This window comes from Pongo abelii, chromosome 16 (assembly GCF_028885655.2).
Source record: "Pongo abelii isolate AG06213 chromosome 16, NHGRI_mPonAbe1-v2.0_pri, whole genome shotgun sequence".
Classification (NCBI taxonomy): Eukaryota; Metazoa; Chordata; class Mammalia; order Primates; family Hominidae; genus Pongo; species Pongo abelii.
In genome coordinates, this window is record NC_072001.2 from 51,376,286 (window position 1) to 51,391,243 (window position 14,958).

Sequence of the window (14,958 nt, forward strand, 5' to 3'; positions counted from 1 at the left end):
CATTACCCCACACAATCAGCACAAAATAACTCAGCTTTCTAGCTCACCTGTCATTTCAGACAACTTTTCCTTTTTCCCTACACCCGTAAAAACATAGAACAACTTCCACCAATGATGACTTCTCTCACTTTTCTAAACTACCCCAACGAGATGGCACTTAATTTGTTCTTTTCATACATGCTTGCATTCTTATTCGCCTTTTGATTGGTCTGTACTTTGATGATTTTGTAAAGCTACTCTGGCATCTTATATGTCTTTGCATCTCATCACAGCAGCTAGCATATTTCTTATAAAGAGTATGTGCACATTATATTAAGGACGAAGTAAGAAAAAAATTTAATGAAAGAAAGTTGTTACTGCTGGTTTGAAAGAATGAGGCACCATGAAGAGGGACAAGGATGAAACGAGAGAGAGAGAGAGTGGAAGGTAACAACAGAGAATAGCAAAATGTAATGATTAGAGCCAGGATTCCCCTTCTTGTCACATTTTGGACATGAAGATAAATGATCTGTGATTCCTGAATCAGGAAGCTATTGCTAACCCAAAGGGACTCTAATGTGTGTCCGTGGTTGAAGACTACACCCAGATGAGTCATTGCTAGTAATCAAGAATTTCTGCCTTCATTCATTTTTAGCCAAACTGGTGGAGTTCTTTGGTTGGGGAGGTTCTATGTTAGGAGGCTCCAGAAAATTCAGATGAGAGACACAGAAAGAAAGTTGGGCAGGGTCATCATAGCTTTTGCACAGGTTAGCTGCCCAGTGATGAGCAGGGTTGTCAGTGCTCTTGTCATTACTCTGGAGAGATACAACTTTATGAGAAATGTTCCCAAATGGATGAACCCAGTCATAGCCAAAGTCAAGGACTTAAACATTACTATATTAATTGTTCTTTCAGCTGTGAATCTGATTTATGTACCTAATGTCCCAAAAAGACTTAATGGTATTGCTTTAAAGTAGAAAAAGAAACGAAGGAAAAGAAGAAAATGATTCATTACACACTGAAGTTTATTCTAAATCAGCATCCTGACACTAGAGAAATCAGGGAAGAGATTTAAAATCCTGAGTTCTTTTTCCTCTAGAAAAATGATTAACTTTTCTTTGCCTTTGTAGGATTTATAAATTCACCTTTGAGAATCTGGTACACACTATAAAGCCTTCTCAAAAAAATGGTCATCTCACACTCAAAAACTCAAAAAAAAATCCACATCAATATTACATATGAATAATTGTCTATTAACATTAATATTTTTGTATTAATATCTTTTTCAATTTACCCCTTAGTCAATTTTTTCTAAACTGACAGCCAAATGAGTGACAAGGAAGAGGTTTATCATGTTCAGATTGCCAAAGATTAAACAGGATATCACTGCTGCATATCTGTCCGTGTTTTTATTTTGTATATAGCAAAAATACTACTAAAAGACTTAGTATTAAATTTTATCCATATTTAGAATCAAATGAAGCTTTCAACAGCATATGAAAAAAAAGAATAATAATTGCATACTTACCCAAGCACATGGTTTGGTCATCATTTGTTTTAAAGCCAGTGTGGCAAAGGCAATAAAAGCTTCCAACTGTGTCAATGCACTGCCCATGACTGCATATATTGGGGATTTCTTGACATTCATTACGATCTGTAAATAAAAAGCATCTTAAGTGAGAACTTAGAAGACAAAATATAATTGAATAACTTATTTCTAGCTATCGTTCTCAGGAGTAATCCTAGCTCTAAACTAAATTAGTGAAACAGATATATTTATTTTTGCATCAAAATGGATTAAAACTTACTCTCATTTACCAGGCATAGTCAGAGTATGTTAACAATACTTGACACAATAAAAAATAAGGGTAAGTAATCAAAAAATATTCTGAAAGATGAGAAAACTTAGAAGTAAAATGGGGGGAAAAAATTCAAGCTGGGAGGATTTTCTGTTTGATTATCGGCCTACGCAGCACCACAGACTGTGGAATTAATTGAAGTATTTTGTCTAGTTAAGATTTGGTGCCTCACGTCATGGATAGTTCATGGCTTCCTTTGGAAATTTATATCAAAGTCAAATCCTATGACTAAGATTAAGTTTTTCTTGATGGACAACCTACATGGCCGCTTGTTCAAGTTGCATCTCTTTGTTTTGTCTTATGCCTGTAACTTTTTCTTCCATCTTCACCAAGTATTCACGTCTATACAGGGCTCCTTTTAGCATGTGACAAACCTGAACACTGTCTCTTTCTTTTTACTCTCATCCATTCAAAAGGAAGCCCTCTCATCTTGCTTCTGCCAGTCTTTAAGCTCTAAATTATATTTATCATCAACTGAATCTTTGTTGCTTTCCTGAAATCTGATTATCTGAGGGGCTGAATTTAATGCATGAATTCACATATGACATAATTATATGCCAACTTATGTCTCTAATTTTTTAAAGCTCTATGTTTAGAGTAAATGTACTTTGAAGAACACTGTGCCATTCTGATTTTCCTACTGTCACAGAAGAAAGCAAATGGAGTGTCATCTTTGCTGCAGATGCCGTAGGGCAGACGGCATTTCGCTCTTAGTTAAATAATCTAGACTTGCTGTTTGCCTGCAGTTTCTACTCAGAACACAGTAATCATGAATGGACACTTTTTGCTGCACACAGCAACCCTGTCTGTGCCAGAATCATGGACATTTCCTCCATTTCATGTGTCCGGGATGCCATTGTTATGGTTATCTCCTATTTAGTAGATGAATCATCATACCATTTAGAAGTTCCAAGTGAAGTTGAGTATATCATTATGAGGGGAAATTGAAATAGAGCAGCTTAGGAACTACTACTAGCCTATGCAGAAATGCTATTTAACAAATTATGATTCTTCCCATTTGAGAAAATGAATTTAAAGTGAGCCAACTGCTTCCCAGTATAGGCAGAGGAGACTGATTTCTGATCTTGAGGAAGGGTGTCTCAGGTCCTACCACAGTTGGCCCAAAACTTTGGCACCTTCGAGTAGGACTGGACCTGGAAGTATGCAGGGGACAAGGTCTGTCTCATATCTGGGTTCCACAAGGAAATGGAGAGCCTTAAGGATCTTATTAGAAAGGGATCCCCAATTAGGAATTTCCTTTCATCTATTGCCCTATTTTATGATGGTTTAAATAAATGAAAAATGAAACAGAGAGAGTACTTTGGAGTTCTACTGGTAAAACCAGAGCAGAAATCTAGGTTTCCACAAGCACCAGAATTTGAACTCTTAGATGATCATATTTGAGGCTGGGATAGGAGGTCTGAACAGGCTACTGTGGAAAGAAACCCAAACAGTCAACAGAGAGAGAGAGGAAACCACAAGGAAGTAGCTGGGAAGAAACTGTTCCTTGTCTTTAGCGGGGCAAGACATTTCAGAATGGGGTTGCATTTGCTCTAACTATCCAGCTTCTGCTGTCAGACTAGCATCCTGAGCTCAGATATCTAATTGTTCTCTCAGCTCTCTCAGCAATAATGTGAGTGCTATGGCCAGGTGTAATTTGGGGTTTGAAATAATGTGCTTACGAATTCAAATAAAGATCTCATGATGGAGAGAAAGTTTTAGTTATTTTCATTTTCAACTGACGCAAAAAGGAGTACTTTGCAGCATGCCTGAAAAAAAAATGCCAAGTATAGAATAGCATTTAAAGATATTTTAAAAGTAAGACGTAAATAAAGACATTTCTAGAATGAAGTCTTCAACCCAACTGGCTGAATGGTTGCAAAACTTAAGTTAATTCCCTTTCTTCTAAGGATTTCAATGAATAAAGGAAATCAAGCTTTTGGCTGCAAATGATGCTCACTCACAACACTTATAGCTGGGTGCATTTTATGTATGATAGTCTCCTACAAGAAAACAGTAAATGGCTTAAGCTCCAGCAAGCTATGGCTGAATGTCTTATCTTGATCTATAAATAGCTCTGTCCCACTTCTTACCTGAGTGTGAAATGGTATGAAATGACTCATTCTATATTATCAGCAATTCCTTATTTTGACTGGAATTATTTCATCCAGTTCTAAAGAAATATAAATTATGAGCAAAATGCAGGGAAGTGGTATCAAGGCCAAGTTTCTTTAGGGTATTGTGGTTCATATCAGAGACGTCCCTGCTTTTCCTGTCCTGTATTTTTAATCCATGGATAGCAACAGCTCTGTTGACAAAATGCTAAATACTTACACATGTTCCTTCAAACTCAACAAAACAAGTCTTGATTCTCAATGTGATTTTTTGTTTGGCAATTACACCCTCTTCCCACCAAGGTCTCATAAAACAATGCAAAATACCCTAAAGAGAACAGTGCACTTCCTACCACTTAATCACTGGTAGGCAAGGAAATCCGAGGAAAATCTGACCACGTTCCCCTGTGTTGTTTCATTCACAAATGCATAAAATATCCAGGAAACCCCCTGTGAAATGAACCGTGAGCAAAATAACACATTCTTCCTAATATACAATGATTTGCTTTGCTAAATATACAGTGATTTTTGCTAAATATACAGATTCAGAATTACTTAAAAACTTACAAGAAAATCATTCTGAGATATTATTTTGCTTCTGGGCTGAAACAGCAGTCTTTTAAATTTTCATACCACTGGCTACAAGATACCATCAGATACTGAATAACTTCACCATGCACTGAAGTTGATAATATGCCAACGTGCTTCCTGTTTCTATCACATCCCTGACAAAAGTGAGCACCAAAAAAATCTAATCTCTAGGGGACATGGGAATAAATAGCTAATAAAGGCTGTTGATGTTTGTTGCCTTCAGTGAGTGACCCTTTCCCTGTAAGACGACTGGAAAGAAAAGCGATGGTTTTGTTTGTTCTGTTTCTGCAGATTAATCTGACCCAGCTCAGGAGAGCTTCACTGTCTAGATTTGGGGTATGTAGCCAAGATAGTGAAAACCTCACCTTTCTGAGAGGGATTCTGTGGAAGGAAAAAAATCATTTGGTCCTAAATGTTGCTTAGGGGAGTGTGTGTATGCATAATTGTGTGTGTGTGTGTGTGTGTGTGTGTGTGTGTGTGTAATGTGTGGGGGTGAGTGTTTGCAGGCAGGGCAGCAGATAGGCAAATATGAAATCTATGTATGTGAATGATTTACTTCTTGTTTTGAAAATATCTCATCCAGAAAGAGGATTAAAAAGCTAAGTGTTTAGACATTTTGACAATATCCCTTTTTCCAATTTAGTTTAATATTAGAGTTCATCAATCTAAATCTTAACTCATATATTCTTCAGCTTAACTATCTGAAAATAAATCCAGATATCTGAAGCTTCATGAAGACAAACTCTTGGGTAGGCACGTCCGGCCTGTGGGGCACTACATACCATTGCACTGTCCTGTGGAGGTGAAGCGGTAGCCGGGCTTACAGTCACAGCGGTAGCTGCCTGCAGTATTGATGCATTCGGCGTTGCGCTGGCACACTGGGCCATTCTGACACTCGTCAATATCTACAAGCAGAAGAGAACTGAATTCGAAGGAGAACAGAATCTGGTGTCCAGTCAACAAAGCCTCTCACATGAAAACAAATTTATATTTTATTTTGATCTGTTCTATTGAAAAGACAACGTAGATGTGTACAGCAGCTTTATTTATTGCCAGAATTTGGAAGCAACCAAGATGTCCTTCGATAGGTGAATTAATAAATAAACTGTGGTACATTCAGACAATGAAATGTTATTTAGCACTAAAAAGAAATGAGCTATCAAGCCATGAAAAGACATGGAAGAAAATTAAATATGGCCAGGCACGGTTGCTCACACCTGTAATCCTAGCACTTTGGGAAGCTAAGGTGGGTGGATCACCTGAGGTCAGGAGTTTGAGATCAGCCTGACCAACATGGTGAAACCCCATCTCTACTAAAAATACAAAATTAGCTGGGCATGGTGGCGGGCATCTGTAATCCCAGCTACTTGGGAAGCTGGGGTAGGAGAACCACTTGAGTCTGGGAGGTGGAGGTAGCAGCGAGCCAAGATCATGCCATTGCATTCCAGCCTGGACAACAAGAGCAAAATTCCATGTGGAAAAAAAAAAAAAAAAAAAGGAAAATGAAAAAGAAGAAAAAAGAAAATTAAATGTATATTACTAAGTGAATCAGAAGCCAATCTGGAAAGGCAACATAATGTACGATTCCAACCATATTACATTCTGGAAAAGGCAAAAATCTGGAGACAGTAAAAAATCAGTGGTTGCCAGGGGTTAGGGGAGATTAGGGGATACACAGGCAAGGCACAGAGAATTTTTAGGGCAATGAAATTATTCTATGAATAGTTATGGAATGGTGGATACATGTCATTATAAATTTTTCCAAACCCATAGAATGTACACCAAGAGCGAGCTCTAATGTAAATCATCAGAGTGGACTCTGAGTGATAATGATGTCAACGGAGATTCAATTGTAACAAATGCACCACTCTGATGGAGTATGCTGATGACGGGAGAGGCTGTGCATGTGTAAGGGTAGGGAATATATGATAAATCTTTGTGCCTTCTTCTCAATATTGCTGTGGATCTAAAACTGCACTAGAAAATAAAGTCTATTAAAAAAAAAAAGAGAAAGAGAGAAAGGAAGACCGAAAGTCCATTATCTAAACTTTCCCACTTCAGTAATATTTATAAATGCAAGGCTTGATTTATGACCACATATGGACTCTAACGATGCTCATGTCTAAAAAAAAGTCATGAAACTTGGCTGCTAGGGCCAGCACTTGACATGGGTATAGATTAATATCCTAGGAAGCCTTGTATTTACTCAAAGATCTGGATTTTATGATTCAATAAGGTTGCTATTGTCTGAAAGCCTGCAAGAGCAGAATGTCTCAAATCTTAAAGTCCACATGAATCACCTGGGATCTTGCTAAAAGGCAGATTCTGACTTGACATGTCTGGGAAATGGCCTGAGAGTCTGAATTTCTAATAAGTTCCCAGCTGATGCAGGTGCTCCTGGTCTGTAGAGAGTGCTTTGAGGTACAGGGCTGTAGAGACACCTGCTCAAATTACTACCACAAGGCAATCAAATCAAGAAAACCTAACATGGGAGTTATCATAAAACTACTGAAAACAAACCAACTCTCATTAAAACAGAAAAGATTTTGGATAATGGATATTGTGTGTTCCAGAGTTTTGACTTTGCTTAGGGGGTTGTCTGTCTACAAAACAAAACAAAACAAAACAAGAACAACAACAACAAACAACAAAAAAACCAGATACTAATATAGTTCAAATTCATGGCATCACAAAAGTTACTACATGTCCATGCTATATCATGGGGCAAAATACATGTTTCCCTCTTCCCTGCTCCAGTGGAACAATCTAATTCAGACTAAGTCCAGTAAAGGGGATGGCCTATAACACAGGTGAAGGTTGGCCCTTAGTACCAGTTCTGGGCTTTTACACAGAAGTTGGCTCGACCAAAGAAGTTCCTACAAGGGGGTGGCAAATACATCAGCCAATGCCTCTTGGGCATGATTCTGCGGTGGAAAACCCTCAGGACTGTCAGTCAGTCAGTGAGGGTTCCTGTCTAAGGCGGGTGGATTGTGCCTCTCTGGGCAACAGACACAGGAGCAGGAGTGTGCCTGCCTTGGGTTACAAGGGACCCAGCACCACCTCACTCACCAGGTCTGCCCTGCTCTGAATTCAGGATGTATAGAAACACAGGGGGCAGATTGCGCCACTGGAGAAACTGAGTAGTGTCACAGACAAGCACTTCTATGATGTGGCATCTGATAATGTGGCTACTTGGCGAGAGCAGAGGCGTGGAAGCTCCCTAAATCACCTCTGCAATCCATTCCAATTTCAGCATTGCTGAGGCATGTATGCACTCAACCTTCATTTTCCTATTCTAAGAGCTAAGAGTATGCTAGGAAGCAGCTTACTCTGGATTAAACATTCACCCTGAAGACGGATATTCTGTGAAATGGCAATCAGAAGTTGGAGCACTTAGTTATCTCAATATCCACAGAATGCTACCCTGACAGCAAAATGCCTTGCATTGGTACAGTTGCATGTGTTTAATCTCATGGATCTAGCAAGGTCTAAGTTGACTTGGTGGTCATGGGTGGTCTTGTCTATGGGTTCTGGCCAAGGGCTGTGGCTTCAGCAAATATAAGTGGTTAAAAGGTACCTGGGTACAGTCATCATCAAAGCGATCTCTGAGGGGAAGGGTGGGGAGGAAAATGCCACAGGCAGGTGGCAGGCACGCTGAGCATGTTTGAGAGGGGGAAAAGTGCGGCTGTGAGGGAGGCAGCCAACTCTAGCACTGTAAGATCATCTGCCGTGGGTTCCCTCTCCCACATCCATGCTTCCTCTCCAGGTACCTGATCCTTGATGGCTTCCCAAAGCCCAGGGACTCGGGCCAAGGTCTGAACTGGCTATCTTCTTAGGAAGGCTCGGAATGGCTATTACCCCATTCCCACTAACTCACACAGCAGGCAGAGTAAGGGATATGTGCCCACTTGGCCACAGTAACTGAAAGCCTGGTGAGAGGAACTTAACAAGTATGTGGTTAGGAATATAACTTTACTTGTGGTATATAAGTTGTCTTCAGTTTGGACAAAAAAGTTTTTTTTTTTAACATTAAAATGTTGACATATGTGCTATAATACGTGCTCTACGGGGTAATAACCCTTTCTAACATGAATAAAAACTCTGCTAGAGGCCTGAAGTGTAAGTATTAAATAGAAAATTATTCCAACTATCCTGCGCACATGGTATATTTAATAACCAGTAATGTCCCTTTCACTAAAATGTAAGAGAACTATCCTTCCCAGATGTAGGAAAAAATATGAAGTGCTATAAGGAATGCTCCGAATCACAGTACATATACATGGCAACAGGAGGTAATTTGAAAATGAAAAAAGTACACATGCATGCCAACATTCTTCATATAAAATCAAATTTGCTGTTCCTGCCATTTGGAATTCTCTCATGCATTTGGAATATCTGCATTAACCTTGTTTTCACTTGGGAGTAGCAAAGTCTCCGTCTGGAAGAGAATTGATTTTGAGAGTCAACTAGGATGACTGTCCACTCATATTGATTTTCAAGCAATGTGAAACAAAAGCAATCTATGTGACACACCCAGGAACTCAAAGCTTTTTCATATCAGCTGGGAAGTCTAATATTAACACACTGTGTGTTGGGGAAAGGGGGCTGGGAATGTGCCTCCTGGTTTTTCCACTGAAGTTAGTGAATTTTTTTTTTTTTTGCATGAAATTTCATGCTGTTCCACACCATGACGTTTACTATTTCTAGAGCTTAATGCATTTCTGAAATTTCAATGTTGTGAAATTCGCCAAGTGTGTATCATTAAGCAGCTCATCAGTTAGCTCTTTTCTGGATATGATAAAGTCACGATGCCACTTACCTTCACAAACCAACAACTTGTCATTATAGAAGAATCCCACTGGACATTCACATCGGAAGCTGCCAACCATGTTGATACACACTCCATTTTCACAGACCCCTGGGATCTCCCGGCACTCATCAATATCTAGAGACAGAGTAAACATTCATGAGTGACACGACAGCACATGATCCCTGTGCAGGGTAAGACAAGATGCAAAGTACGTGCATGTGTGTGCGTGTGTGTGTGTGTGTGTGTGTGCATGTGTTGGGGTGGTGGTGATGGCAATAGGGGACATCAATGAATAGCAAATTGAGATAACTAAACCACTTTCCAGACATGAGTCTAACTGGATTTAAAATATATGTTTTGGGTTTTGCTTCAGAATGTCAATTTTGTACAGGTAGGAGATATCTTTGTATCCTCTGGGCACTGTGGATACACCAGATGAGTAGAATAGAAGGGATGGTCAAGGGTAAACAGCCTCTCCACCCAAGTGTGCCTATATTTAGGGAAAAGGGAGAGGTGAACTGGTAAAGAACTGCAGAGGAGCACATGGTCATATGGAACTCTGATCTTTCAAATTCCAGTTCAACTCCCCCTTCCTACTTCATGTGGCTTTAGAAAGGAGGTAAGTCAAGTGTGGGGATGTCAGCTGGGCCGGGGCTGACAATGAAGACGAGGTCAGCACTAAGGAAGAACTGTCGCAGTAGAATGTGTGCTTCCTAAGGCTGGGAGTTGGGCTTGGCTCTCCATCACTGTGTTATGGTTCCTTAGCACTCTACATGACAGGTAGTAAGTGCTCAATTCAAATTTGTTCAGTTAAGAGCAAGTGTCTGGCAGTGTGTTGGTGAGCACTAAAACAGGACCAAGAGTGAGAACACGGCCAGGACCCAGGCTGCTAAGGCAGGGCTGGCCAGCTATGGAGAGAGACTTTGGACACCTCACCAGCCTGGCCATGTCCCCAGCCTGGAGTGGTCCCATCTCTGTCTTACCCACTCTGAACTCCTGACCACTGAAGTGTCCTCTAGGATAAGAGTAGTAATAGTAATAATAATGGTAATAGTATTAATAGTGATGGTATCTCATTTGCTGCATGCCTGGTACATTTCTCAAGCATTCAACCTGTATTTATTGGCTGAATTATCACAGTCACCCCATGAGATGGTCTCGGTACTATGACTATTCTAACTAAGAGATGAAGCAAGTGAGGCCAAGCCACAGGATATAACCTGCCCAAGACCAAGCAGCCAATGAAAGGCAGAGTCAGGATTTGACACTGGGACTCAGTTAACAGGCCATCCTGCCTCCCTTATCATATAAGGGAAGATCGTATTATGGTGATTTCCTGCATCACCCTAATACAATCTTCACAGAACTGTCATCAACACTTTTGTTATCCTGGAGGGCCCTTCCATCAGCCCCTTGGCTGGGTTTGATGAAACACCTCAGCTGGGAGTTATGCAAAGCCTTGGTCTATAATCCAAAGTCTTCCAATTCACTAGTTTCTATGACTGTTGTTGAGATACGTTGTTTACTTATTATAGTCAGGAGCCTTTGCAAGGTACATACTTTGCTTGCATACTTTGTGAGAAGATGATCATGGACTGAAGTGGAGCCTACAAGAGCTGCTGCAATTTTAGAAGAACCACACTTTATAACCAATCTGTTTTAAAGGAGAAATTTGATGTCATAGATTTATTTTAGACCCTTTTTAAAAAAGGGGTTGATTTTGTGTGAAGGCAAAGTTGACCTATTTAATGAAAAGAAACGGCTTGGAATCTCAAAGGGTTCATTGCTATTTTGAATACACGCAATTATGTCTTTAGATCTTTCACACCTTTGTCATTCATGTCATGAAAAAGCCATGTAAAGTTACATCACAACTGTGTATCATAAGTAAACAAAAAACAAATTCAGATGCCATTCATTCAGTGTGGGTTAGAACATGAAACATCATACTCACATTCATTTGTTTTAAATACAAGTGATATATTATTATCAAGTTTAACAATAACGGCTGAGTCTAATTTCCAGCCATTGTTAGGTGTAAAATAGCAAAAGGATATATTAAAAATTATATTTTCTTTTCCTGTCAGGATTTTATTTGAACTTCAACTTAGTGAAGTTTATATTTTAAGACAAGATTGATAAACATGCTATAGTTTTAACCCTATATGAATGGACTCCACATGCCAACAATCATAAGATTTTCCAAAAGGAGAGTATAAAGCTTAAATAAAACAAAGTTTTTCAGTCATCTAAATATTTTGTCATGGTGGAATTTGGTAACAATAAGCATATAGCTAAATATCAGATGTCCAGTTTTCAAGAGCTAGAAGCAAACTAAGCCATGAGTCAGGACTGTGTTCTGGTCCCACCTCTGTTATTAATTGGCTGGGTGGCCTTGGGTGAGTCCCTTCCCCTCTCTGGGCCTCTGTCTCCTCAAATATGAAGCAACGCATTTGGACTAGATGAAGTCTGACGCCTTTCCAGCTCTCCTAGTGGACAACGCTAATGTTGTTTCTAGTCTTTGCTTACTGCCAACCTTGGAGGGCAGCCTTGCTGGGGTATATGCCTGGTCAGTCCGTGGAGAACCGTTACCATTACAGACCACTTATCTTGTGATCACAGATTCTAGGGAGGTTAAAAGATCTGTTTTGGGAAGGGGAAAAACAAAGCAGCTAGGGCCAGGTGTTCCATGCCAATGTCATTTAGCAGTTTTTCTTTCCAAACCATGAAGTTTCTTTGGACGTGGACGAGACTGTGGAGCCATATGGATTTGGCACTAAGGGAGCCAGGCGGATTGCTGGACCAGACTCTTGTTTTCTTAAACAAGGTCACTGGAAAGGCTGATGTGGATTTTAGTTTACTTATTATGAATAAGGTGGAATAAAGCAAGTGATGATGTTTGCTACTAGACACAACTGTGCAGACTTAAGAGGGCATCTAAGGATGCATATAAATCACACCAGGGAAAAACTCAGAGAATGCAATAGCTTTCCATCTACTTTTATGTTATTTGGTTTTAAACCACAAGGGCATTGCCTGCACTGGCTGAGTGCTGTGCAATACTTCTGAATCTTGCACAAGCATCTCTCCCAATGTTGTGTTCTCTGCTTCATTTACCAGGCAGGGCCTCAGACTGAAAAGATTTTTATTTCACTTCTGAAATTCCCAAAGCAGACGACCTGAGGAGATTCCATGTAAGATAAAATTGATCCACGAAAGGACTTTATATAAACAATCTACATGTAAGGATTGGTGTGAAAAATCACTTAACCTGGTCTTAGTCAGAAGGAAGGATTGAGAATTACACTCAAATCAAATGTCAACTGGCCCTACTCCCAGAATCTCTCCCCATGTTGATGCCTAAGGTTGGTTTAACTATGCTTGATTGTAATTTTGGGAAAAGCTTTCCAATCCCCTTAATCATGAACAACAAATGTTGTTGCCAATTAGGTGGAGCTGCACAGGGTGTTTGCACAGTTTGTTTCAAACTAAGAATCAGTGTTTCAATAAAGTGAAAGGCATTGTTTAACATTTCTTTTCCTTTAGGAAAAAAATGGGAACTGAGAAAATAATGGTGTACTCCTCTTGCTAACACAAAGGCAAAAAACCAGAAAGTTCTGACAATGCCGCCACGACTCACCAACGGGTAAACCGGTATAAATGTCGATGACAAAGCCTGGCCTTTGACTTCCACAGAGTGTAGCAAACTCATCTGCAATGATTAAACAAAGGTGGGATGGGAGGATAGGGGTCAGCAAAGAGCAATAATTGGACTGAAGAAAATTATTTTGTAAGCATTCTTGAAAGGTATTTTTCTGTAGTTTGAAGAATTTAAAATAAAAAGTAAACCTGAAAATTCCTACAGATATAATCTTGCCTGTAAGACAAATATTGAAGAAAAAAATGATCTAATGTTGACGTGATAATGAAGGAGAAGTAGAGATCCCCAGATCACATGCCACTCATTCACATGAGTTTACCTGTAGGAGTTTGGATTTCAATATGGATGTTATACAGCTCTGAACTCAGGGACTGGTAAGAGTGCCTCTCTCTACTCTGCATTAAGAGATCTAGGGTTTGAGGAACATGTACAAAATCCATTTTCTCAGTAGATTATAGGAGACCATAGCAAATCTAGCCACATTCTTGACATCAGATCTATTAATGACTAGTTTGTGTCAATCAACCAACCTTCACCAGTTTTTCAGTTTTTGGAGCTGGATTTCATTTGGTACAGCTCTGTCATATTCTCTCCCTCTCCCTCTCTCCTTTTCTGTCTCTGTCTTTCTCTCACTTGAATTAGTCAAATTTAACAGATAATAAAAGATGAACTAAATTCTATCAGCAGTCCCTTCTAACTGTGAGATTTTGTAATTCCAGATCATGACTGTAACTGGTAAGGTATGGTATCAATCTAAGCTTCAGATGGCCACTGCCTTATTGGTCACGCTCAGTGAAAATCAGTAAAAGATTTCTGGAAGTATTTTAATCAAAATATAGCATGTTATTCTCCTTGTGTTTTGTTTCCTTAATCTATGAGTGTTCACTTCCAACACTGTAACGCCAGCTGACATTGGTCACCCAAAGAAATTACAGGGACTCTTAAAATACGTGCAGATTTCATAGCTAATGAAAAGCCATGACTGGATTTGGTGAATATCCAACATCAAGAAGAAATCTTGCATTTCACACAAGAGTACGTAGATATTCAAAACTCAGGCAATCATTTCTAAAAGTAAGTGTTAGTCTATATTAAGGATTTCCAAAGCGGTCTCCAGAGGAATATGCAATAATCCATTAGGATAAAAAAGAAAATGCGAGGACTTCTATCTATCTTTGGAAAAATCTAATCTTTAAAAAAATTAATTTTGTGTACACTTTATATTAGAACAGCTCAGAAAAATAATAAATATATTTTTCAATATAATTGAAAAGAAATACATATACACATACATAGATATATACACATAGACTTTTACATACAAATGCACACCAGGTGTGTATAAGCTTCAGATTTTTTACCAACAGGTAAGTACCACCTAAAGTTGTAAAGACAATTATTCAAGATCAAGGGCCAGCAAACTTTTTAATAAAGGGACAGAGAGTAAATGTCTTAGGCTTTGCAGGCTGTACAGTCAGTCAAAACTATTTAATGCTGCCATGAAAGCAGTAGTAGACAATATGGAAATAAATTAGTGTCCTCTAATAAAGTTTTATTTATGGGAAACAAAATCTGAAGTTCATGTAACTTTCATATTATGAAATACTATTCTTCTGATTTTTTCCAACCATTTAAAATGTAGAAATCCTTCTTAGCTTGCAGGCCATTCAAAAGTAGATGGTGGAATAGATTTGGCCCATGGGGTGTATTTTCCCAAGCCCTGGTCTAGAAACATTTTGCAGGGTGGAGGTAAATCAGAATTCTAAGTGGTGGTTATTATATTATTTCTGGAGTAAACAACGGATGAAATAATACATTTTACTAAAAAAGAATTTTCTGTTGCATACAATGTCAGGTAGTGCCAGACAACAGATTTAATATTTTATATATCACTGTGGAAAATGGTGTAGGATTCCCTTTATAGAATACCCTAATCAATTCCTT

General features: G+C 39.0%; 1 protein-coding gene across 2 annotated transcripts in view; it reads right to left on the minus strand.

Moving 5' to 3' along the window:
• FBN1 (fibrillin 1) overlaps window positions 1-14,958 on the minus strand; it is a 235,048-nt gene that overhangs the window by 37,833 nt on the left and 182,257 nt on the right. For both annotated transcript variants that reach the window (XM_063716643.1, XM_024232279.3), the window contains exons 43-46: window positions 12,994-13,065; window positions 9,363-9,488; window positions 5,326-5,448; window positions 1,508-1,633 (exon numbers count right to left, since the gene is read on the minus strand). In XM_063716643.1, coding sequence (XP_063572713.1) covers window positions 1,508-1,633; window positions 5,326-5,448; window positions 9,363-9,488; window positions 12,994-13,065 — 447 coding nt within the window. The remainder of the gene's footprint in view (window positions 1-1,507; window positions 1,634-5,325; window positions 5,449-9,362; window positions 9,489-12,993; window positions 13,066-14,958) is intronic.